The 27,281-nt window shown below is 38.8% G+C and overlaps 1 protein-coding gene across 1 annotated transcript; it reads right to left on the bottom strand.

Annotated features, from left to right (window-relative positions):
- Nucleotides 1-1,857: 1,857 nt before the first annotated feature.
- Nucleotides 1,858-25,658, bottom strand: PTTG1IP2 (PTTG1IP family member 2). Its single transcript, XM_066553140.1, has 7 exons — nt 25,486-25,658; nt 23,962-24,014; nt 21,496-21,604; nt 18,738-18,852; nt 15,157-15,222; nt 10,200-10,246; nt 1,858-3,406 (listed from the first exon to the last, which is right to left on the bottom strand). Exons 1-7 carry the CDS (start codon nt 25,598-25,600, stop codon nt 3,357-3,359), a joined length of 555 nt encoding a protein of 184 aa, XP_066409237.1. The 5' UTR covers nt 25,601-25,658; the 3' UTR covers nt 1,858-3,356.
- Nucleotides 25,659-27,281: the final 1,623 nt, after the last annotated feature.

Below are 27,281 nucleotides of genomic sequence, written 5' to 3'. Positions count from 1 at the left end.
CTGGACTGGCTCAAATCTAGAGAACTGTATGTCCAGCAGCTCAGCTGGGGCATCCTAGGATTGCAAGCCACAGGCACACAGCCCAGAGCCACTCCTTGTGCACCTGCTTGGCATAACAAGAACTTTGAAAGGATACATGAAGAAATCTATGTATGGGAGTCTGAAACAAAGATACCCTAAGAAAAAATATTTGACCATTTTCCAAAATTACTTTTGTACATCTACTTAATAATCAAATAACAGTTAAGAAAGGCATGTTACAGACAACATCAACAAATCCAAGATTCCTGAAGTGGCAAAAGTGTTCCTGCACTATGACAAGTTAAAACAACATGCTTCAATTTTCCAAAATTTTCTTCACTTATATAAATTACACCCAGCAATATCAGTCTCAAAAGGTAAACACAAATTTTAATTTTTTCATTTCCCAGGCTGCTCTTCTTTTCAGACAGCAATACCTTCACTACTAAAATTAACAAGCAATAACCACTAAGACTGTAAATAGAGGAAAGGGAATAGATTTTGAATGAAGGGGAAATCAGAAAATCACAATGAACAGAGATACAACTCTCAGGCCCAGGTTATACTGTTTCCCTACTTTTATTTTGTTATTATGTTGCATACCTTCTGTTTCTTTTGTTGAAAAAGTGTGGAGGAGGGGAAACTCACACCCAAGATGATAAATGCCTTTGTTCATACACCTGAGAAACAAAGATACAATGATACCTTTCTAAAGCTGTTTTCCCAATTGTGGCTACACTGAATACAAAGGTAAATAACCCTTCCTGTGGTAAGCCACAGAAAGAAATAGTGACATACAAAAAAGCAGAGGCTAATTAATGTAATAAAGGTATTTTCCATCCAATTATTTGCTCCAATGAACACAGAAAAGAAAGGTTAAATAATCTGAAAAGTCCAGGGATTTTGTGAGGATTTTTGCATTTTCTATTAAGCTCTAAAGCTGGTGTCCACAACAGTCTCATTAAATTAGTAGTCTTAACTGTGTAAGCAAAAATATACCATATTGGATGCCCAGCTTAACATTTTGTACAAAGTTAAGGCTTACCATAAGGTAAATTTGACCACAGTCATTACCTTTTCATGTCCACAACTGCCACAACTATTTTGGTTCTCTGAGTACATTACCATCTTTGAAATTGTAAGAAAGGTTGTTCCTCCTGCCCTTTTTGATAGAATACACAACAGCCTTTCATCCACGGTAGCAGGTGCTGAAGAAAAATGCTTTTCTATTAAGTCAGGAATGTCACTCCTTGGTCATGAGACAGCAGACAGACCTTCATCATTTTTGCAAAAGTTATCTCCAGGGAAAACCATCAGCATGTTTCATTTCCACACTATCAACTCACTCTTATCACAGACCATCATTCTTCTGAGACAGGCATTTGAATAATACTTCTGATTTGACAATGGCTGACAGATAAAGAAACATGAAATTAAACACAGTGCCTACTAATAAAGCGCTAAATGTGAGTTAAAGAAAAAAGAAAAAACAGACCAGTATTTCATTAACACTAATTACAATACAGATACAGAAAGTAGGAAACCTATTTTTATATAAATTCCTGAGAAACTGTACAGAGAAACAGTATGAAGAGGTAAAGCCAGTGAAAGAACACTGTACCAAAACCAGTGATAAGTGTTATTTACTAAACCTAAGCAGGTTCTTAGACACTGCAAGGAATGGCAATTTACATCCTCACCCACAGGCATGATCTAATTCCTGCCACAGACAACCAGCAAAGATGCACTTTTTTCCTTCTCCAAAGTCATACTTAGAAACTTCTTTTAAACCAAGTTAATTTAAAATGGTATGGAACAGAAGTAAACAGAATCATATTCAAGATGTTAAAGAGTTTATTTTAGGAATGTGGACAAAAATAACACAAACATCTTCAATACTGTACATTTGTTTAACAGATAATAAACAGCAAGGGAGATGATTTAAAGTGTGCAGAATAAACAAGAACATTAGACTGGGGGGACAGAAGAGCTCTTTGCTTTTCACATCATACTGGTAAGCTACTAAAAGTGCTCAAGGAAACACCTCTATGAAAAGTAAGACAGGAAATAAATCACATCATGGAAATACCAAAAGAACAATAAAAGGTTAAAAAAAAATACTGCCTACTTATTGTACTGGCTCTGGCAGGGACTGAGGTAACTTTCTTCATAGCAGCCCTTATGGTGCTGCTTTGCTTTGGATTTGTGGCAAGAATAGTGCTGGTAACACACCACTGCTTTGGCTTTTGCTGAGCATTGCTTGCACAGCATCAAGGTTTCATTTCTCCCCCACTCTGCTTGCTCCAGCAACTAGGCCAGGGGGGAGCAAGAAGCTGGGAGAGGACACAGTTGGCACATCTGGCCAAAACTGACCCAAACTGATCCTATTCCAGGCTCACCAAGACAACTGGAGGGGAGGCTGGGCAGAGGTCTGCTTCTGGGAGGTGGCAATTGCCTTGGCAGAACTTGTTCCCTGTACCCTCCTTCTCCTACTGTGCCTTTATCTCAACCCTTTGCTGTTCCCATTCTCTCCTGCATCCCCCCAAGGGAGGGAGGAAGCAGCTGGGCAGTGCTTCAGCTGCTGGCCAGGGTCAGCCCTGGTAATCTGGGCAACTTTATACTATTGTTTTTTTCAATATACATTAAGTTTGCAGAAGAAAGTGCTCACACAGGCTGATGTTTCTTAAATTTAGGAACACCTAACTACGTTTGTTTCAAGATCAACCTTCCTACAATTTTGCTAACTGTATTTGAAGTACATATTAACATTCCCACAACTGAATTTAATTATTCAAAGACAAATATGCTCCTCTCTGTCAGCCCTTACACATTACACTCTTGGAAAATGCTTTTCCAGGCAAAAGAATCTCCACCCACAAGAATATGCATGATGTATTTTTCATCAACTACTTCTGCTATGTGGAGCTGTGCTTCCATGTTGCTTTTTGTTTTATATATATATATATATATATATATAAATCTCTATTTAGGAACATGAGAACAACTGCTTTAAGTAGCAGTTAAGACTGAACTCAAAATCACACTATTGTGACTATTAACCATCTAAGTCAAGTAATAAAATATAGATTTTAAGAAGAGGAAAGATAAACTTCAGTGAACATTTCAACAACAAAAAACATTTATGGAAAATTAGTTCCATACATGTAGGAGATAGAAACATGTTATTTCAGAAAGTCTTTAGCTGCTTCTAGTTTTACAACTAGGAAAAAACACTTTGGAGAGGAAAAAACAAAAGTGAAAGAGCACAAAGGGCTAATGAAAACAAACTGTCTTCCTGGATTCTGGAGTACAGCTCTTGTGGAAGGTGCTCATCTTCATTCATTCTCAAATCTGCTGTAAGGGTTATCAGAATCCTGGAGAAGACCTGTAAAACAAAATGGGACTACAGTTATCATTTTCTTTTTACAGAAAAACTCTGAGTTACTGACTTCACTGCTATTGGTAAGTGCATGTAACAAATCCAAAAGGCAATTCTTGTAATAACTGCTCTATTACCCAGACAGTCAAGTACTATAATAAATTGGAAGTCTTCTTAAGCACTCTTATTTCTCAGACAATAATAACAAATAAGTATTTTGTGATTTAGCAGGGAGAGAAGATTTCTCTATGAAAAATTATTACAGAAAAACCATTTCTCATCTGTGAGGTATACCCCAAAAAATGCACTTATGAGAGTCAAGTTGAAAAGAATCAAAGTATAGAGATGTCTCAAGAAGAACAGATTCCGAGTGGCCAGTTTATAAATGCAAGTGACTATAAGATCATCATCCTTTTAAAATGTAAGATGTTGCTACTTTGACTTAGTTCTACTTCAATTATACCCAACCATCTGTCACATTCAGCCACTTACAGCTTATCTGCAACAGGACAATAATCTCTAAGAAAAAATGAAGATCACTTCTTATGTGCACTAAAACCACCAGGGACCAGAACGAGAGCATCACTTAATCCAAGTTACACTATGCTTCCCTCCCAAAGATTCTTAATGACTTTATACTAGAATACTGTCACAGCAAGCACTGCAAAGCCATCCAATTATGCTGAGTGCCTGGATATGCAGAGCATCCTCTGTATAGGTTAGCTGAGCAGTCACTGTGCCACACAGAAAATAATGTCAAAGAGGCTTTAAACCACACTTTAAAGCTGGGGTAGGCAGGAGACTGAAAATAAAGGAGTCCTATAAGAGTGCAGAGGCTGACCTTATGCTATGAAAGGACAGGACACTATTGCTATCTTTTCTGCCAAGGTTTTTATACTGATGTGTTAACAAGGACTCTTCCATAGCTCATTTGTCTAAGTGTGGAGACAGAGGACAGTGCAGCTGAGCAACTCCAAATCACAAATGTTCAGATTCACAATAATGAAAAAAATATTTCTAGTCACTGCCAAACCTTGTAAGAACTCCTCTCAGTCCTTTTCACACCATACCTCTTTCCACATGTACCTGCACACAGATATTGAACATTCACAGTTTTATCTGGAAGTCAAAACCTAATGGTGCTGGAGGCAGACTACACTATTGCCTACCTTGTACAGTTGGTGAGCTTCATTTGAACTGCCAGGTTATTTTAAGATGCCAGTCAAGCAGCACAACTGCTCAGGGCTGATTACTGTATCAGTTACTGCCACTAACTACCTGATAGGGAACAGTAAATATTTGGAATAAAGAATAAATATGACAAGTCCTATAATCACTCAAATAAACAAGATTACAAGCAGTCAACTTGCAAAATGTTAATATCCAAACTATCCCTCATATATATGACCCTTACTTGTCCAAGGAGTAAGCCAATAACATCTTTAAAGCTTCAGCCAGGTAACATGACACATAGTCTATTTACCTGGTATAATAACTTGTATCAGAGGTACTATCCATTTCTATAATTGTTTTTGGAAAAATAAATAAATAAACAAAAATTAAGCATTTGCTTAAAAAGAATGTGCTTAGATGATATAATTGCCAAAAGTAAACTACAATATTTTCAGATTTTGAAATTTATTTATTTTAAGCTTCTAGAATGTGGTTACTTCTCAGATTTTAGTATTACCTTTCATGCATTTAAACAAGCAGTTGTGATGTCCACTATGTCTATTCTAGCTGTCAAGTAAACTAATACGCAATAAAAAATCCTCTCTTATCCTTGGCCTGCCATTCAACCTTCAGCCCTTCAGGTAATATTCCTGCATTAATTTAACCCCAGCCCAAAGAGAGAAGAAACATTTATTTAATACCAGATTGTCACCACTCCCACCCTTCCTCCAGACTTGATAATACTTTGGCAGTTAGGATATATGGCTCCTAATATATTTAGTTACCTGAAACACAACTGAGTAGTCCAATTAAAAAAAAAAATTGCAGTACTCCTGTATTTCACCCCTTTGAAACACAAAACACATTTACACATTTACCAAAAATCAGCATCAATACTGGAAATTACCACTATTACTACAATTACCATTGCATAAACTCCCTGCACTCATTAAGTTCCATTTACAAATAAATGCACCTAACTTCAAGAAGCTTTCCACAAAGCAGCAAGATGTGGTACCATATTCCCTGACAAAATGAACATAGGCTGCAGACTTTTCTCTGTAGAGTCTGGCAAGTGCTTATTATATTTTTTGCTATTTCATTCAGGACACATACTCAAGACTTCACAGGTCTGAAAGTAGCACAGTAAACCACTTGATACTGTTCTTTACAGCTTGAACAGCTGAAACCCAATGGATTTCAAAAGATTTTCTACATCCAGTACTGCCAATTTCAAATTAACCAGAGGATCGTGTAAGAATCCTGCTAAACCTTTCCTACATCATTCTGAGGAGTGAATATACTCTCCTCTTCCCCTGCCCCAAAACACTCAGCTAAAAGCCATTTTAGAAAACTAATCCTCATATTTCAAGTGAATGTGTCATTTTTACTTCTCACTCCATATGCAATTCCCAGTAGTACTTGCTTTAATTTTACTGAATTATGTTTAGGAATGAACAGATCTAATCAACACCAATCAGGAATTAATATGCCTAACTTAAAAGTACTCTCACCTGTTTCATCACAAAATACTGAAACTAAATAGACTTTAAGAACTATGGGTCAATCCAGTGTGAATATTTTTGGTTCTGACTTCAGAAATTGATCTCCCAGGAAAAAGGGACTCCAAGAGAAATGGATTCCTTCCAAATGAGGATAACCAGGGGTTACAATGCTTGATACACTTTGCTTTCAGCCTTGCTCTCAAGCCTGCATCTAGCATTTAAATTTCTTTTATCCTCATAATTTTAAGTACATCATAAGATTACATAAGAGGAGTGAGACAGCAGCTCATCACTTGCACCAACTCTTACTGAAGAAGTATCAGGCTCCAGTAAGTGGAAAAAACTATATGGGGAGACATCCAAAAAAAGGAGCATGACAAAAACTTTCTGTCAGCTGCCACAGCTGCCCTGCCAGTGCCACTCTGAGGAGCTGGCAGCCCATGCTAATGGGGCAGCACATCTGGTTCAGCTGAAGCTCTGCTGCTGCCTGGAACCAGACAGGAGTTGTCTCTCCACTGTTTCCTGTCTGATATGAGAGCCACTACCCAAGCTGTCATTTACCCTCAGGGGTTCAGAGAAACCAGATGTTTGCATCTTCAGGAGCCTTGTTTGCAATCAAGTCCATTGCATGTCACTGGTGAACTTGAATACTGGCACACAGGTCACTTAAAATTCTTACTTCTATTTGCTTTCGTTTTGAGGTTAGTATCTGACCTACTTAGCAGCATCTATGAAACACTCAAAAATTTGAAAGGTATAGTAGTCAAGTATCTTACATCAGTTTATAGGAAACAATGAAGCATATTAGTAAATATGAAATGACAAAACAATGGTCAAAAGAAATTAATACCTCTTTCCAGCATATTCATTTATATTGTATACTAACTATGCATGCTCCCAGTCACTGAGATCTGACTCTCATCACGTATCAACACTGCCCAAAAAAGAGAATTAACAACTGAAATACTTACACGAGACTGTGTATAACTGAAAACAAAAAAACCAACCTAGTTTGCTGCCTGTCTTCATCCCTTATTAAACTTTTCCTCTTTATTTCTAGACCCCCATATTAACAACTGTATTCTTAACAAATAAACTAAATAGCTTTCAGTGTTTGGCAATGTATGGTTCTCCTGCCTTGCATTCAGAACACTAAAGGTGAAGACAAAGTATCTACTTTGAACAGAAGAAACATTTACCATCATAAACTACTGAATATAAAAACCAAAGCCTTACATAAAATAAAAAAGAAAGGATTATGTATCATTAAAATAGCTAATCAAAACCTTTGCAGAACTAAAGCAATGAAATGATAATCATTTTGCAAAAATTAAATGAAAAAAATCCTTCCACTAATACTTTGCAAAATCCTCAAATAAATAAATAATAAAGCAGCTTCTCACTAATGCTATACTGAACACACAATAGAAGCAAATGCAGCAGGAATTAAATTGTAGTTCCTTTGTGTACTACACAAGCTGCAAAGTACTCCGAATTCTACTTTAAATTTTTCCTAAGAGTCAACATATAATTTGTGTAATCATATTGCATTCATATATGTGAGCAAATGAAAAATACTATCAAATTGTGCAACAAAGAAACAATTGAAAGTGTGTACTCCTGGTTGCTAAAGCTCTCTATTGCTTCCAATGCTCCCAAAGGATTGTGGCTAGAGTGACACCTGCAGTGCATTATAAATGTGTAATTACCATTTAAATGGAGTATGGAAAGCTGGGGATGAAATGGGAAAAGGCATTCCCTTAAAGCCAACCAAATACTGAAATTTCGGGCATCATCATCTTTATCTACAGTCAGGTTAACAAAGTCATTGTCATTCTGCCACTCATCCATGCCTACTTAACTGAGAATCCTCTCTGCAGTCTGTAAGAGTGCAAAATAATCTAGTGCCTCCATAATTATTTGCAGCAATTTTTATTAGATTATGTTTAATATACTAACATCTGTATTTTCTAGACAGTAAAAAATGTGACAGAAGACCCAAGTCTCACGGAATTATTCTGACCACCATTTGTCTATTATCAGAATGCAACCCTTATATTCAAAAGCAATTATATTTTTGAATTTCAAAATTTATACATATTTTGTATTTAATTTTTCCTTAGTTACATACATCCTTTAAGGATGTGCTAAGTATGTTATGTGATAGTTAATTTTTTTTTTAAAAACAAAAATTAACTATGAGATTCCAGGCCTTAAATTGATATATCTGATAATATAAATTAATATTTGTTTTGGCAATACAGCAAACCTGTCAATAAACTTTATATGGAAATTTGCTAATAAAATTTAAGTTTCATAGTCCAATTGCAATCTTGTGCAGGTAAGCTGCATTGCAAAACCTAAGTGAAGAAAGAAGTGAGTATGTCTGACTTCTTACAAGAAGGAACACTTTCCATTAACACAATGAACGTATGAACTTGTTTCTCATTTATTCATTGATAGTGGAGGCAAAATGACACGTAGCTCTCCTATGACTGTGGACAGTATAGCTACAAGCAATACTTGATTTATTGAATTTGATGTCTGTATTCTCAAGGCATTGCATTACACAGTTTTAAATTTCAGGGAACTCAAGTACTCCAACAAGATCCAGCAAAGCACCCCACAAAGCTCTGGAAGTAGAGCACTGAACAGACAACTGTCTTCAGTAAAATGTATGGCCATGCAGAGACAAATGAACTGGTTTCAAAGCAGAACATAACTGAATGCAGCTTTCACATCCCTGAACCCCAGTGCAGGGCTCTGATATGGGAACTGCAATTCTGCACCCAGGACTGCATCTGGGCTGCATCCAGAGATGCAAAGGTCCATCTGCACTGAGTGCTGCAAGTTACTGTGAGGACACAGCCATTGCCCTAAGTGCTTCACCAGATCTTTCCCAATGATTCCAACTTGCTGAGATTGACTGTCAGGTCTCTTCTAAGGAGAAACAATCACAAAAAGCCTGTATTGTTTTATGTTGTGCTTGGATTTTGTTTGCTTTTGTCACATCTGGACTATTGTTGTCAACCACTCAAACAACTCTTGAAACTGAACTGTGGTTGAGATACAGGGTTAATTTTCCTGTAAAATACCACAGAAAAACTTCCTTGACTGATGTTTAACAAAAATTACTTCCAGTTTCTACAACATTCTTTCCTCAGTAGCTCAAGCTTCACAGTGTAGTTTTCCTCCATTCCAGCAAAGGATCATTCTTTTACAAATGTTCTCCAGGCAGAGAATTCCCTACAGAGTTTGTCTGTATCACTTCTGCATCAGGCAAAGGGCAGGCTGCAGATTCATGAAGGCATTCCTAGACTCTGCCAATCAGTTTAACAAGAGGATGAAAATCAACAGCTTTGAGTGATTGTTCAGACCCCTAGAAACACCTTCTCTGACATTAGTGCAATTTGCATAATAAAAAATGCAGCAGTTTTAGCAGATCTGTCTCTGAATACACAGTACTGTTAACCCTATGAACAAATCAAATGAAAAGTGCAAGCACTGACAAGCCTACATAATAAGAGCTCCCTACACAACACAGCAGGTCCTGCAGTCTTGTGATGTGATATTCTTCTACAACTGGACCACAGCTCCACTTAAAAACAAAGAAAAAAATAATTTATCCCTACATTAGGCTGCATCCTCCACCATTCTTTTTCAAGCTTGATTTAAAAAGCTTGCTATCTACTAGTCAGTCTGTCCTCCTTCAATAGCCATGACTCCAGCAGCAAAGTTCAAGTAGGCTGATTTATCACATTCAATAACAAACAAAAAAGCACCCAAACTCAGTCTTCTTACTTAGGAACAGACAGAACAAAACACTTATTTTAACCAATATATTTAAGTGCCCATCCCAAGCACACTGTCTTCTTGCCCAGTTGGACAGTTAGTGCAGGAAGAGAACAGGAGCATAAACATGCTAAAATCAGGTGTCAGAAGACAGGCATCAGCAGAAAACTGGGCTTGGTTACTTCTGCTGCTCATAAAACAGGTTATTTCTGCTGTGAATTTTAACACTTCTGCTGCTCATAAAACAGGTTATTTCTGCTGTGAATTTTAACAATCATTAGGGAAAAGGAATCAACTTAGGCAGAGTATCAAAACAAGATGATACATACCATACTTCTTACGTATTTCATCATGCTTCATTTTTCTTTCATGTTTCCTACAAGAAATAAAGGCATCAGAAGAACATTCAGACTCTTTTGAGCTGTAAGCAAACTATAATTACATCCAAAAAGGACATCAGCATTTTTTACATTAGTATTACTAATCACATAACAATTAAAAAAAAAATCACACTTAGCAGTTATATATATTTTTTTATATATATATATATATATATATATATATATATATATATATATATATATAATCTTTCTATTTACACTTAATCTGTAAGTATTTACATACACTGTGTCTATAAGACTTACCACAAATTCTTATCAACATAATTTAATGTGAACATAAGATGTATGACAATAAAAAGAAACACTTTTCTAGGTAGAAGTAAAGCATCCACATATATGCACACATTCACACTGAGGTGTTCATCTATACACAAGAAAAAAGGCAGTACACTACACTGGAACACTCCTTAATGCTTTCAAGCAGGGAGCATAATTGTAAAACTTAGCTTTGCACAGAACATACTTTGAAATACTAATTCAATTTAATAATTCTAAAAGTGTCGCAGACATCTTTTCACTAAAAATCCTTTCTTTAGGATTTTTCCTCCTGAGAAGCTAAGAGGCCTCAGAGACAGAATGTAAACAATGGTTATCTGCTGCTGTGGAATGCAACAGGTCCACCTGTGATTGGCCCATCTTGGATGTGTATAATTAATGGGCCAATCAAGGACCGGGCTATCTCAGACAGAGTCCGAGAGAGCTGCCTTTGTTGTCATTCTTTTCCTTTCTATTCTTAGCTTAGTTAGCATCTGGGAAAACCTGTCCTTCTTTTTCTTTTTAGTATAGTCATAATGTAATATATATATATATCATAAAATAATAAATCAAGCCTTCTGATCATGGAGTCAACATTCTCGTCTCCTCCCTCATCCAAGAACCCCTGTGAACATGGTCACACTAAAAGGATAAAAAGGTGTTTTACTATTTTGCTTAAGATGTACAGCAAGTGTAAGTGAAACTACTGCTTTCTAAAATCCTGCATGGCATCCATGCAGAGAATAAATTAAAATCTTGTGCTAAATATAAATTGGTTTTTATGTTGTCTGACCGTAAGACTGTTTTTAAGGCTGTATCTAAAATTGACAAACTTAAATTATTCACATAAACCAACTGTCTGATGAGTCGATTTCTCCTTCCCTTTTGCAAAGGTGAAGGGGGGAAAAATGAAATATGTTTAAATGGAAAAAATTCCATCTTTTATCAGATAGGCTTCCTATATTACAAAGGAAGGATCTATTTTGCTTGTTTTAAAAAACAAACAAAAACCACAACTGCTTAATGAGTATGAGCCGGGATCTATGTATCTTGAGGAAAAGACATGGAATTTGGGAAAAAAAAGTTCCTCTAACAAAAATTAAAAAAAAAAATGCACCCTTTGCTACCCCCTGTCAAAATTCAACCCAGTTAGACAAGTTGTGACTTCTGCCGGATTCCAATTTGCACGTATTCAGCAGAAAGCTGTTAAGCACTGACAGCTTAATTCACCAAAGATTCCATCTGCCCTATGCATATTCCACCTCCAAACAATTCCTACTGCTAATCAGACCCTGTGTGTCCTCAGAAGCAATTATCCTGCTTCCTACAGAGCTGAGGGTTGAAGTGGCCTTTTCCAGCAATTGCACTTCTGGGAAAGCATGCAGATAAAGTACAATGAGAAAAACCAAACAAGACAGACTCAAAAGCTTCCACTACTGTTTCCCAGAGACACCCATGTCCCTTACAACCCCCTGCATTATTAAGCCCAGGCAGCATAGTAAACAAAGCAACCTGGCCAAAATGCAGTAATGGAGGCTGGAGAGTCAGGGGAATGAAATTCATGTAGAAGAACAAAGTCAGGATTGAGACATTGAAGAGAACAGAAAAAAGAGGAGACAAATTTACCCACTAAAGGTAACCTGATAACAGGATTTCTGCTTTCTGTGGTACATAACAGGAAGATATTATATGGGGCAAGGGATCTCAGGAAGAGAATAGAGAAATTCTGCTTAAAGCAGCCTTCTCCATAATAAAGCTAAATCCTTCTATTGTATAGTTTGTGAGCTCAAACCAAGTTTATTACAGGTGGTACTAATGGCATTTCTTCCTTGTTTTGCATATGCCTGTCTGAAGACTCATTGCTGCAGTTTCAGCTACTGAAACCTCAGTACTTCAGCAGCCAGTGTGAATCAGTTCTGAATTCAGAAAGCACCTGCTTAAGAAGGGGATGGTGCAAAATCAAGCTGTGTAGGCTTTAAACCTCAGAAAGGTTAGGGATACTTCCCTAGGCTATTCAAAACAAACCACCAAACATCTAATTAAGTTTGAAGGGTAAAACCATTAATATCAGTGAAACATTCAAACTGACAGGCATCACTTCACCCACGAGTAAATCCTTGCTCAGTAAATAAGGCCTAGGTACACATCAACCCAGAGCAACCAGACACAGCTCTGAACAGGCAGTCCCTGAATCAGCCACCCAGAGTTACTGTACCACCCACATCTCACATGATGATCAGCTCAAGTCACTTCAGTCTTCTGAGTTGGTTGTTTCTTAACACTGCTGCTATTACTCCATCTTATACATGCTGAAGTCTTGGCTTCTCATGCAAGCTGTCCCCACTGCCATAAGCTGAGGAAGTATTTTTCCCAATACTAACAATTCACATAATAATTTTCCATACTTGATTCTTCACAAATAAACTGCCATCCTTTCCCTGGCCTCTCTCCTTGTTCTTCCTTCTATCAATTTATACTTGGCACTAGATCTTATTGCTTAGCATTTGTTTATAAAATTCTAAAACAAGTAATTATTTATAAATTATATAAATCTAACCTAAAATACAAATACCATGTATTTGAAGCAGTAAATAATTGAGTGTATAGAAAAAGACTCACTACTCAATGCTATACTTAAAAATGATTTTCCATGTTAGAGATGATGAAGTCAAATAAAGGACTAAAGCTATGCAATAAGATACCTGTTTTAAGTCCAAAATTGAACTCCAGACATCCTTCTCTTTATGCCCCTCCCTGTAAGTGCAAACTCAAACCATCACCAGTGATTTTCAACCCTCTCAGTAAACTGACAGCTACTTTCAGCCTTGTGTAGACAAGTAGAAAGCCAACATAATTACCCTTACTTTTCACTTTCATATGCATCTTCCAAAGAGACACTGAAGTATCCATAATTAACTGAATTTCAATGCAAACAAGTATAAAACTTAAAAAGCAGACTTTTACAGTGTATCTGAAAGACAGAAAATACTAGGTGCTGCAATCATCTTAAACCTTCCACAAAAAAACATTTCCATGGAACACTATGGAACTTGGGCCTCCTTGCTTTGCTTTTACCATTCACTAATGGAATCATGAAATGAAGCTCAGGCTAGTCCTCTTCACCTTTCATTGCCAACTGATATGAACCATACACGACCCGATTAAGCTGTATTTGAAGTAGCTGTATCCCACAGAAAAAACAAACAACATGTAAGATGACAAGAAAAAAACAAAGCCAGATAGACACAAGGTCAATGCTGTGCCTATTTTCCTCCCATATTTATCTGAACATTTATCTGATATTTATCTGAACATCTATTCAGCTATTTTCACAAACTATGTGAAAACTTCACAGTAGAAAGGAAGGACTACACAGTACAGGGCAGTGTTTTCCTCTGCAGGTTGCTTGTCAAAAATGGGTTGTTGAGAATATTAATTTGTTCTACAGCCTGCTAGTAGCAATTCATTCCCCAAAGGTCTTAGAGGAAGCAGGCAGTGGGTAGGGTGAGGTGCTCTAGGTGCTGGAAGTGGCTTACTCCTCGTGTTTTCCCATGACCCCCAGCCACACACACAATTGGTATGCATGTTCAGAACATGGAAACACCCCAGGGCTGCTGCTAAGCTCCTGCAATTAAAGCAGTTTCTGTTTCACAGACACACTCCTGAGACAAGCTGGGAAAGAGGAATGCTGCTCTAAATAAGGCTGCAGGAATCATTCTGGCAGAGCAGCTGCTCCCAGTGATCTCTGTTCCTAGGCTGAATTCAAGAATGGAGCTGATATTAGCTCTAGGTTGCACCACTTGCTTGGTGTGTGCACAGCACACCTTACACTCCAGATGCATCAGACTTCCTACAGATTAACTGTACCAAGCTGATACACAAATCACAGTGGAAAGGTTACAGAACACAATCATCCCATTATGCACGTAGTCAGAAGTCTTTGCTTTAAAACAAACACAGGCAAGTACTCTCTTAACTAAACAAAGCAGCATGATTAAGGATGTACATTTCATCACAAGGTACATGGTTTTGGCATACAAAAAACTGTTGATATTCCTAACTGGTTCCCTCCTCTTTAGAAAGAAACAAAAGCATTATAGGAGAAACATCTCGTTCATACTAGCACTCGGCCTACTATGCTGTGACTAGTTATAACTGGATTAACAAGCAGAGAATTCCCCTTTCTTCTGATCCATTGCAAATATTCAGCATAACATCTGAGACACTGTGTGTGAGCATACTACCTGAACTGGACATCTATTTCTTACCCTTTGATGCACATTCAAGTCTGCCACTTTCAGCTAACAAATTCAGATGTTTATGAAAACAAATTTACATCTGTTCTCTTCTTGGATAATGTTTGTCATTACCTTGCAATGATGCACAGAGCAGTCATGGTACCTGCCTCACTGAGCATCAACTTGTTTGCTCCCTGTTCATTTAAAGCAATACAGCTCCTAATCAGGTTCATCAATCTCATAATAAAGCTCTGTTTTGTAAAAAACCTGACACTGTCATGCCTAACATCACAATGCCTCTTTGTTTAGTACTCCATGTATTTCTTAGAAAGGCAGAATACTACTACATCATCAGGAAGTGTATAGCTATAGATGAAGCTGTCAAGACTTACCTCTGAAGAGACTGTAGCCTTCTCTCCTCTCTCTTCCTAGCTAGCTGCTCCTCTTCTTCCTCTAGTCTGTTAGAAAAATGAGGGAAGGAAAGCATAAGAGGAGGAAAAAGCAACTTTATTGCTAACTATCACTATTTACTACTTCATAGCCATGTAAAATTTCACAGCTGAGTAAGTTTGATTTACAAGTTTGTGAATTTATCTTTTCACATTTTATAATATCCAAATGCTCTATTCATTGCAGTAATATGCCCTTCAGCCTCCACAGAACTATTTACAGCCTCTTAGGAAGAGGATGCAGACTGTTCCAGAAGCAGGATTCCTAACTGCCCTTTTCCCCATGTGTCACACCCCATTTAAGAGTCACTGTTCTGCTTGTGCACAGTTAAGTCCATTTTTGTCCTTTGGAAGATGACTGATGGTTCATAAGCCTTTGATGCCAGAACAATTACTATTACTACATCCAACAACCATTACTATCCAATCTCAAGCTGCCCCCAGGAAATGAGTCTGTTCTGGAACGAGCAAGGATTGACCTGAGCGTCAGCTGTGTGATTCTGGGAAATGCTGAACCTACACAGTACATCTGAGTTGTGCTTGTGCAGATATGCTCTACTGAATTCTCTGCTGCACTTTAGCTTTGTGTCCTGCCTTGCAGAAAGCTCAGTTTCACTTAACCATTAGACAGACTGTGTAAGACTTGAAGGACTCTAAAGCAAATTGTCAAACCATTTTTCCATTAGTTCTTCCCTGACAGAATTTATGACGATTCTTCAGGATTGGTAAATGGACAACTGCCATGCTTGCTAATTAGTAATTAGTAAATGGACAACTGCTAGGTGCTAATCATCTTCCAAAAGGGAATAAAGTTCTGAAGATGTCTGAGTTGAATAATTACAATATTAATACACCTAAGCAGCATTACCACTCATCTGCAGCCACCAAGATCCAAGTTAAGCAAGAGTGACATCCAGTGGTTAATTACAGCATGTCAAACACTCTAATACACAAAATTCAGACACATTCAGCTCTGGAAATATGAACTCAATTCCTCCATGTGCTCAAATAGTCCATATATCTCTCTCAACATTTTAGTTATTTCAATACAAGCCAGTACTTAAAAGTCCATGAGATGTTTCAGAAACAAATTTCTTAGTTCCAGCTTTTACCACCTAAAGAATTAAAAAAATCTTGGGGGAGCAGGAAACACACGCAACAGGTCACTTTTATTTGAAAACAATGTTAGACTCTTTTGGAAAATGAATCAATTCTCCACATCAGCATGTCCAGCATGACTAAAAGCTCCCATTCTTGGGCACCCTTCGGTAAAACTGTTTTACTGGAGACTCCATGTCTTATAACTATGCAATAATCTTCACAATTGGTGTTGCAAAATATGAAAGCATCAAATAAATCAAATGTTGATGTATGATTCAGAAAATACATTTCTTCCCTATAATTCAACAGTATTAAGTATCTTCTGATTTCTGGATACTTGGAATGAATTGTTCTTCCAAATTCAGAAAGTGTGAGATTATACAAATAAAAGCATGTTTGATAACTGAAGTTCATGAGAGTCTAGTAGTTTCACAAATAATAGCTGTTCATGGAACTGCCAAGTACAAGGAAGCAGACCTTAAGAAGTCCAAAATCACAGGATAAAAATAAAAACTATGCACCAATATTGCTAGAATTCCTGGGGTAGGACGGACACAGATGAGCCAACTGCATTACTGATGTGGGGGATGATGCATTTAAGTATTCTCTGTGTTCAAGGAAAACCTAAGTTCAGGCTTCTCAAACACTTAAAACACTACAGTTGAAGAACTCCCTAAAGAAACACTGATACTTCTGCAAAACAAGGTTACACCTTAGAGCTCAGAGGATACATCTAAAAAAGAATCAGCTAAACAGATGCAGTACTACATTTCCACAACCCTTCCTTCCTCCTATTCACAAAAAAAAAAAAAAGTTTCTTTTGTGGAAAATGAGTCCCCAAAAATAAGGAAGAAGACAGCAAAAGAATTCCTGCTGAGAACCACTGGGCTTAAAGCAAATAAGGTACCAGGCTTCAGTGTAATAACACATTCTGACTCCTCCTGAAATAAGCTGGACCCCAGATTGACAAGACCTTTAAATGCTCTAAGGGTGACAAGATTAAGTTTGACACCTTTGGAGTCTTGGCATAAGATGATTCTCAACCAACCCTCTAGTTTTAGAATTAGATGTTACAGTATGGATTGACAACTTAGTTACTAAAACTGAAGTCCAGCACAAATATCTCTTTTCACAGGATTCAAGCTTTATTTGCTGACAAGTCAGCTACAGGGGCCTACTCAGTTGTTCTGCAGAGGACGCTGGCAGATCTTATGTAAGATCTAAACCTGTTCTTTACATCTCCAGGGCTTATCAGCACAGGGCTAAAGAGTATTCATTTTTGCACTAGGGCAGATTTGGTATACCAGCCTACCAACAGAACAGGTACACACTTACACACTTCTTTCTCGGGGAAGAAAGAAAAGAATGAGATGTTATTTACAATTATTTTCACATTTCTTTAAAGCCACAGATGTACTGTATTTCTCTGGCTTTAAGGTCAGCACTAAAAAAAGTACAGTTACATAAGTTCTTTTAAAAAAAACAAAACCAAATCTCAAACAGGAGTGAGTCAAAGGTATTTTAAAAATATAGGAATCATTTCAAACCAAGAAATAAGGTCGCCATTTTATTCATACAAGAAGTACTGAAAGACAAAAAGAACAGAGCTAGCTGAAACTACACTGTCCAGAAAGCTTTAAAACTGGAGTGATAAAGGGAAGCATGTTGTGTGTCCCACTTCACACCACAGTACTGACATACCTGTTTTAGCTACTCATCAACTGCTTCCCTCCTTTTAAGAATATCAGCTACTCAAGAGAAGTGAGTTTAAAAAAAATTTTACAAGTTCTCCAAGATCTCAAGAACATTTAATTTTTTGCAGTACTACTTTCCTTGAAAATAGGTAAATTATTCTTAGTATCTTAGAGCAAAGAAGTATTATTTTACATGTAGAATATCTTTTTGAATTGGCAAAGACAGTTAATCTCTTATATAATGACTGCTGACAGATCCTAGAGCAACTTTGAAAGATGGATACCAAGTGCCATATAGGACATTGTTGCTCAGTTACTTTCTACTCACCTGGTCCATTTTTGCTGTACCATGAGCTTGCCTTGAAAGAAATTATTTACACCATTATCAGAAGAAGCAAGGATTTACTTGGTCACTGAAAGATTTCATGTCCAATGTTAATAAGAAAGTGTAATATGTAGAAATGTAAAGCAAAAGCTTACCTGAAGTCAGACACATCAGTGCTGTTACCACTAGAAAAATCACTTCAGTGTCATTCCAGCAACATTTCCAGTGTCATACTACTTGTCACTAAATATCTCCTACCTTGTTGTCTTTCTCAAACAAATAAAGCAAAGTGATCAAAACTGCTTCCAAATGAAAATATTCTCAGTATACTGGAGAGTAAAAATTGTAGGTAGATAGGGAAGACCAGGACCCAGTGTTGGTACAGAAAACAAATACATGTTTACCTCCTCCTCCTGGAACGCCTTCTGCAGTAAGAGCAGTAACAGCAACAGACTGTGAGTGACACCAGAATGAGTCCAGCTACCACAGCCATAGCAATGATTAAAGCCTCAAAGTTTACTGAAAAACATGAATATATTCAACTTGTTAGACTCCATCAGTAACATTTATCTTTCTGATAACTCGTCCCTTCCTTCCCACATGCTTGTTCATCCCTATATGCAAAACATGATTCTGTTGAACTACCCCAGATGAAATGCAGTATCCCACATTAAAACTTTGCTATCATGAATAATCTACACTGAATAGACAGTAAGTAAAACCACATATCTCATTCTGTTACTTCCCTAGAAGTTACAAACAAATATACTTCATCCCATAAAGCAAAAATTTTTCAAAAAATTTGTTTTAAACAAAATTTATTTTTTTCAAAAGTATACTACTTAACTGAAGCAAAAAAGGTTTTTGGACCTATTAAAGTGAAGGAAAAGACTGTCAGTTTTCAGTCTACACTCCTGGCAACAGTACCTATTTCATCTGCTTACTATTCATGAAAACACCCAACACAACTAAGCTACCTTGTATTACACACAAGTTCTTCACTTCACTCTGATTAATAATCTGTCAACACAAGAAATTCATATAAAATTGTAACTGGAAGCCAGTAATTTGTTTTTGACTTTGAAAGCTGCACTATTCACCTTCCTTTTCAGCAATGGTGAACAACATTCATCTCTTAATTTTATTTGCTAAAAGAAAAAAAAACAACATCACCACCACCATCACAAGTTAATTAATTTTTGTGCTGTGTTTGTAGGTGACAGTCCCATATAACCCCACTGCATATTGCTGCTTGTAATTTGTAAAAAACCTATTAAGGAAATGCATATTTGAGGGTGTTTTTGTTGTTTGGGTTTGGGGGTTTTTTTCTACTTTTTTTTTACTGAGAATGTGCTCCATTATGAAGTATTCATTCTGTGTTTAAGCTACAGTCAATTTAGAAACACAAATGGCACAGAACATAGAAGCCATTTCCACAGCAGCAGTAAACTGTCAAGACCACCCTGAGTATCAGTAGAAAAGAATGTTTCTCTACCTGGTGTGTTTGAGAGTGTTAACTTACTTCATAGCAGCTCATTTGATGCTGGGTTTTGGATTTCTGGCTCAAACATGCTGGTAACACACCAATGTTTCAGCTGCTGCTGAACAGGCTTGAAGAGCACCAAAATATTTTCCCACCTCCCCCCTGCCCCCTTCCCTCTATTCCCCCCAGTGAGGAGGGCTGGACACAGGCAAGAGAGTGAGAGAAGTCGGGGGGGGGATGCAGACAGAAGGCTTGAGCCAAACTGGCCACCAGATAATGTCATGATCAGTGAAAAAATCTGAGGTAAAGGACAGGTAAGTGGAGGGCAGAACTGGCTTCCAAGGGGAGAGCCAATTCCAATGGGCACTTATTGTTTGAGGACCGGCTGAGCATGTCTGCCTAAGAGGGGTGGTAAAAAAAATTCTGTTTTTTTCTTCTCCCTCCTTTTCCTTCCCTTTTTAAACTGTCCTTATCTCAATCAAGGAGGTTTTCTGCTCTTGTTCCTTTTTCTTCCTCCATCCCACTGGGGCCATGGGAGAGAGGGAGGAAGCAAGCAGCTCTGTGAGTACTCAGATACTGGCAGGAGTCAGCCCTCCACACTTCCAGAAAAAAGTCAGCTAAACATTTCATAATAAAAGCCTTTACTACAACACTGCAAGCCCAGTTTTCTTAAAAGTGAGTTTTATCACTGAAATGATATTCGTATCATACCCTAAAAAACTCTAACAAAAGTTTAAGCACAAATGCCTGTTCTCAGAAAACAAAGCACAAAGCCTTTCTCTAAGAACATAGAATTGATAAAGTTTACCTGTACTTTTTCATCTAGTCACTCTGCAGCAGTCATTAAGTGGTAGTGTTCAGAAACTTGCATGTTCCACTTTAACAGCAATCTTCTACTTCTGCTACCCTAAATTTAGACTAGTGCAAAATCTTTCTGCCTTAAGCAGGGTAACTTTCTTCGGTCAACAGTGTCACTGATCGTTCACCCCCACTTGTTTTTGTCCTTCAGCCTCCTCGTGTCCATGCACAAACACACAGAAAGCAGCAAGTCTTTGCTCTGCTGGACTCAAGCTGTACTCTTGCTTCACACAAGAAGCTTTCCCATGCCTTAGGTGTTCTCTGTTCCAGTCTAGTCTGAATCTAGATCTGTACATACATTAGTACAAAAACACCTCCAAATATTTCACCCTGATGGCAGCACATGCTCAGTCGTGTATTTTGTAGTAAAACATGCACAGCAAATGGAAACTGAAGAACAATTACACCATGCAGGATTACAACCCACAGTGGCACCATGCATGCTCCTTTTAAACCTCATCTACATTGCCTTTGGTACCCATCAATTTCACTGTTATTTCAGTTGTTTAAGCAAAAACAGCATTCAAGAATTTCTGTGTGACTCTATTCCTGTGGTATTGGTTCACTGCTGCCATTGGAATATTACAGAACTGTGGATCTAGACAAATCATCCAACACTTTCAGAAATTTTAAATAAAGTAAAAATGCTTTAAAGCCATTGCATCACCATACCTACACTGATTGGGGCTATGGCTCCAAATCATAACCACTGCCTCCTCGCCCTGCACCTCCAAATAAATTATAAGGAAACAGCTCTAGCAAGCTTACTTTAATCATACTCATAAATAATTCTCTACAGAAAAAGTAAAATTAGTACCTACTCCAGCAAACTCCCCATCGAGCATTTGAGAGAGAACACAATGAAGATGGAGGAAAAATACTTCTTACAGGGTAATCAATACATGTGCTGTTGGTGTAACACCAAAGGCACTGTGCAAAAGAAACAAGAAAAAGCCCAAGTTATTAATCTTCAAAAACAGTTAACAATTTAGTGCACCACTCCAAAGACAGTCTTCTCATGTGAATGTAATACTAGAGAAATGGAAGTGCTTTGTCTTCAACAGTCTACAGAAGTCCTCATGCAATTTCTCAGTAAAACCTAAACTGAATGGTGAATAAGAACATTTTGTACTTACAAGTAACACTAGCCTGAAAATAGCTGGAAACATATTGAGGTACTCTGCATACTTGAGGGTAAAATGGCTTTGGGTTTAAAAATACTGGAATTAACAAATATAAAACACAAAATCAGACTGCTGACTGTTCAGACTGCTGAATTTTAAAACACTTCATATCTTTAAGGAATAAAAATATACCTATAATCTTACTTCAGCCTTGCATTTGATTATCAACAGAAAGAAAACAGTAAAGAATTCTTTAAAGTCTGCAGGAGCTTTTGCTGCAAGGTAATGAATAATACAGCCTCATCCAGTCTCAGTTGCAAAGCACTCTGTGTACCTTAATTGCACATATCTGTTCACATATCTGGATATTTTTAAAATTTCAAGTTTTATGTGTATTATAGATAAAATTCCAGCACAACATTTCTGCTTCTGAAGCCATCTCTAAGCATCAAGCTTAGGTTCTGGTTTTCAGCTGTTAAAATAAATACTCAGAAATCATTTACCACACAACTCAAACAAGGAAATAGTTTTGAATAACAGCAATAGGAATCTCTCACAGGACATGTTTTTTTAGGATTCATTATAAAAAGAGTTCAGCCAGGAACTATGCTTTATCTAACAGTACTATCAAGAACATCTCTGCCATACATCCTCAATTACACAAAGCCTGTTATCTTGCTCTTAATAGATTACAAAACATTAAATACAAAGGAAACCATTTGTAGGAGATTCTGCTTTCTTGAAAAGCGTGGACAAAAGAAAAATATATTACTATTTTATAGTTGGCGGACTGTACAATTTAAACATACCCATAAGGACACATCAAGAAAAAAAACTAAGAAAAGAGAATTCATTTTGCAAAAACTGTGTCCTTTTAATTATAGATGCTAGATGAGAACATGCTTTTTTGGTTCAAATATTTAATAAGAATTAACAGTTCAAAAATAGTAACTAATAGGGGGCATAATAAAAGATAATAAAAGTCACTGTTAAAACTCTGAACATAATGTAGACCCTGTTTTGAGTAGGAAGCTAGATTAGGTGGCTCATGAGGTCTCTTCTAGTCCAAATGACTGTACACTGCTGGCGACAACTGGGAGCCCGAAAGGCCAGCTGTATCCCTCTGATACAGAGACTCCTGCATCTAACTACTGAAAATGTGTCTAACCCAAAAGGCAGAATCTGACACAGCTACTGGTTGGAGCAGAGACTGAAGTACAAGAAAATATTTCAGTTGACTCATTCTCAATGATAAAAGAATCTGACAAAACACGATCACCAATACAATTGAATTAATATTTTTCCCTTAAAGCCAAAATATGCATAAGACGAGCAGGTCAGTTCAGATATTTTTCAGTCTTCCCTGGTGAAAAAGTTTTCCAGTAATGGAAACTTATATGCAACTTCACGACTCCTGAAATGTTTCTTTTCAGTGACATCTGAAGTTTGAATTTGAAATAATCTCTCACTTCTGCTCTGCAGGGATTATGCCTTCTGCATGCCTATCACAATCCTTATCATAGAGCTAAAGAAGTTTTTAGCAAAGAACAGAGACACAAATTCTAACATTTAAATGTCTGCCTTATTGCAATCTCATTGGAAATACGCTTTGCTATCAACAGTGGCTTAGCCTGGCAGTCTCCAGCACAGAGTCAGTGGAGGGACCAGCACACTCTGCCTCAGTTACAGGCACTTCTTGCAGCATCTTTAGAGAAAGGCACTTCCAGATCATTTGCATTAATTAGCAAATAAATGTTGTGCATTATTAGAACAACACAAGAAAAGGTGTTTTAAATGCCTGAGACTGAGTTTATTAGATGGACATTTAACCAAGTGCTGTCCACAAAATGAGGATGAGTCTGAGGCAGCAGCAAGATCAACTTGCTCAGGTGAGCTGTAAAAGCCCTGAGCACACACTGACACTGGAAGCCTGGACTCGGTCTGTCCTCTCCAGACAAAGCACAGAACACCCTGAGTGAGCAAACCATGGAGCAACCCTGGCAAAGGGAAAGCACACTGGCATCACGTGTGACAGATGGGAAGCAACACATCAGTTGATTCTATCACTTAAATAAGACACAAGCAGCCTAAGAAAGCCTAACAGTTTGATTTCATATAAAATGGAAATTCTTATCAATCAAAAAAGATGTTAAAATACCTTACCGAAACATTTTTTAGACATTCTTCACAGGACTTCTGGGAAAATGCTGAACATGCTAGAAAAATGAACAAAAATACAGAGATTATATACTTATTTTTATTCCAAAAGGTCAAGCATTTATCACAATATTTAAGCTTTTTTTTTTTCCTAATCCTAGATACAAGCAATAATTTTGACTGAAGTAATGAAATCTCAGTAATTCCATTCCAGGAGAATTGCAGCAAAGAGAGATAAAAAACATTTAAGTTCCACCTGAGGCACAGGAAAAGATCTCCAAATGGAGCATTAGTCACAACAAGTTGTCAATTTGAGGTAGAGTGAGTTGCTTGTGAAACAACTATATATTTCAATGTTTTCTTCTCATAATTAACTATTAAATATTTTTGATACTAAACGTTAAATGCATTTTATGTACCAGTATATTCATCTTTAATTTATATATGCATATAGAAAACCCCCTTACCAGTTAATCCAGTAACAATTAAATTGTTACGGGTACCAATTCACAGCCTAAGTGCTGTTAAGCCCATGTACCAAAAAAAAACCAACTGAAGAGTCGCAGGTTCAGAAACTGTTCTCAGTTTATACTCAAAAATTTTCCAACAGTTTTCAACATGGAGTACCACCATGCTTATTAAAAAAATTACTTCATTACTTTTCCAGTGTGACATTTCAAACACCCAAACAAACATGCTTTCTGAGCATCAATTAGTAAGGCTAATTTGCTTCAAGTTGTCTCAAAAAACTGGAGGCTCCCTATTCAAGTATAAACCCTTCACTAAAGGAAATTCAACACCTCTACCTGGGATCTAGACACACCTGTCAAGGCGCACTTGAGATACCCACATTTGACGCCAGCCAACCTGACACACACCTTTGTGGTCACATCTGTTGGCGGCAACTAAATCAGAGGAGGAGCTTCACCACCCGACTGCTAAGAGCAGCGAAGAGATAAATGATTCCAACAGAACAGGAAGGGACGGGCACCTCCGTCAGCTTCTCCTGAGCCACATTCCTCACCATCATCCAGGGCTGAACAAACCCTGGCGACTGTGTACTCTAGGATAACCCTGCTTGAGCAAGGGAGGTTGGACCAGGAGACCACTGTGGTCCCTTCCAATCTGCTCCTGTGATTCTGTGATTGCTGTCTCCGTGCCAAGGTCGGACACCCCCAGGGCCTCGCAGGCGGGCAAACCCCAGCGCCATCAGCCCGTCCTTCGGCCGGGAGCGGGCTGCTCCTTCCCGGCCCACGGGACCCCGCCGGACACAGCACCACGGCAAGCCCCGAGCTCTCCTCATGGCGCTCCGGGGACAGCACCACGGCAAGCCCCGAGCTCTCCTCATGGCGCTCCGGGGGCTGCTGGGCCCCTGCAGGCCTCGGGGCGAGCCCGAGCCCGCGTCCGCCGCCGCGCCGCTCTGTCCGGCGCGGGGCCGAGCGCGGACCCCGGCCAGGCCCGCCCGGGAAGGCCGCACGGCCGCACCCGGGCAGAGAAGGGAGCGACGCCGCGCCGCCCACCCCTCCTTACCCTGCGCCGGCGACGGCGGAACCGTGGTGCGGATCTGCTCCAGCCCCGCCACGGCGCGGCCCCACAGCAGCGCCAGGCCCTGCAGCCACAGCGGCCACCGCCGCGCCGCCTCCATGGCCGGGAGGGCACCGGACAGAACCCGCTCGCTCCGGGACCTGGCCTCGCGCAGCCGCCGCCAGTGCCGGGGGCGGAGCGGGCTCGGGGCGGGGCGCGGCCCTGCCGGGAGCGGGCGGGGTACGGGCCGGGCCGCGCCTCCCTCGTTCTAGGGGCGCGGGGTGAGGGCCTGGGCTGTGGCTGCTGCTTGTCCGCAGTCACTGGAGGGCGAGATCTGACATACACAGGGTCTTCTCCTCTCCCTTCTTCGTCTGATGTGACGCCCTTTTGCTTGTGAGGGCAAGGAGGTGGTGAGGATCCTGGCCCTGCCTCCTGGTTTCGCTCCTTAGTGAGGATGCCCAGCAGGCTGCCAGAGCCAACGGAGTCAAAGACATCCCCAAGCCAGGGCTGGCCAGAGAAATTAATAAAGAGATGGCAGCAAATAGAAAATTTGCCATGACCTCCCCATTTTAAAAGACTAAGGAGTGGTTGGTTATTGCATGGTGACGTGCTTCTCAGGGCCTTTGGGAAGCATTTAGCACTCTTTCAAGTGCCAGGGATATACAGAACACCCAGATAAATCTGCGAGATACAGGAACAAAAGAAAGACCCTAAATCCTCTGAGATGGCAGGGTAAGGACACACAAGATATTTTGGGCATCTCAGTGGGCCTTAGCTGTGGCTAGGCACCAAATTGAGTCCTCAGTGGGCAATTAAGTGACTTGCCATGTTGTGACAGCCAACCTTGCTTTAGTTAAACAATCCTACTGCTGAACTTCATTGGCTTCTCTGACTTGTTCAGGCATTGGGAGTTTGATATTTGTCAATCAACAGCTGGAGTAACGGTGTAGGTTTTGTTAGTGCTCAAAGATTCTGCTTCAAGCAGGAAGCAAAAACTCCTGCCAAGTGTGGCATTGTTCAGTCAGTAGTGACTCTAGCCGCTTGTGACTTCTCAAACACTCCTTCTCTTCTATTTGGACCATTTTTATTACTCTTGTGTAATAAGGCCATTGTTGCTATAGAAAGTACTGCAATTGGTTTGTGGACATAGGGACAGCAGATCTGGGCTGTTAGAGAGGCTTTTGTAAACATATTTCAGACTTAACAAGAAATAAAGGGAATGTTTTTCACAGTGCTTGACCTTGCCATCCTATCTGGTTTTAGACACTTTATTCACCTTACTGCACTTTAGAGATTAATCTCCCTAAAGTCCTACATGGTAAGAGATGAGTAGCTCCAGGAAAAATTCAGAGGGAATTAGGATAACTGCTAGTATCTCTGGTGGCTTAGGCCAATGTGTAAAACTGACGAGATCAAACCTAAATAAAGTGCCCTTACCTTAAATTAAGTTTCATCCTATGCATTAAAAAGTTGTTTACATTTGATTTTGTCTGTTATCTTCAGATTTTTGCCAGCAGCACTAGAGTCCCTGCTTCTTAGTCTTCAGGGATATTAGCTATAGTGTGGGATACAAGTCATATGAAGACAAAGATTTTTTTTTTTTACCTGAGGTTAAATATAGGGCAATATTATTATGACTTCAGTGTGCTTCAGTTGGCAGAATCCTTGAATTGCTGGGGTTGGAAGAAGCCTTTAAAGGTCATCTAGTACCACTCCTCTGCAATGAGCAGGGACATCTGAAGACCAGGTTTTACCATATGTTAAAGCCTATAAATCTTTATGCTCTGAAAAACTTTTTTTCT

This window comes from Molothrus aeneus, chromosome 1 (assembly GCF_037042795.1).
Source record: "Molothrus aeneus isolate 106 chromosome 1, BPBGC_Maene_1.0, whole genome shotgun sequence".
Classification (NCBI taxonomy): Eukaryota; Metazoa; Chordata; class Aves; order Passeriformes; family Icteridae; genus Molothrus; species Molothrus aeneus.
The sequence above is the reverse complement of the archived record's forward strand: the minus strand, read 5'-3'. Positions and strand labels throughout refer to the sequence as shown.

Bases quoted from the DNA above. Each gene is read 5' to 3' on its own strand.
- PTTG1IP2 (XM_066553140.1), bottom strand. From the start codon at position 25,600: ATGGAGGCGGCGCGGCGGTGGCCGCTGTGGCTGCAGGGCCTGGCGCTG. The intron at 10,247-15,156 runs GTAAGTCTTGAC...TATTTCTTGTAG, and splicing joins AGGCTACAGTCTCTTCAGAG to GAAACATGAAAGAAAAATGA. The intron at 3,407-10,199 runs GTATGTATCATC...TTTGTTTTACAG, and splicing joins TGAAATACGTAAGAAGTATG to GTCTTCTCCAGGATTCTGAT.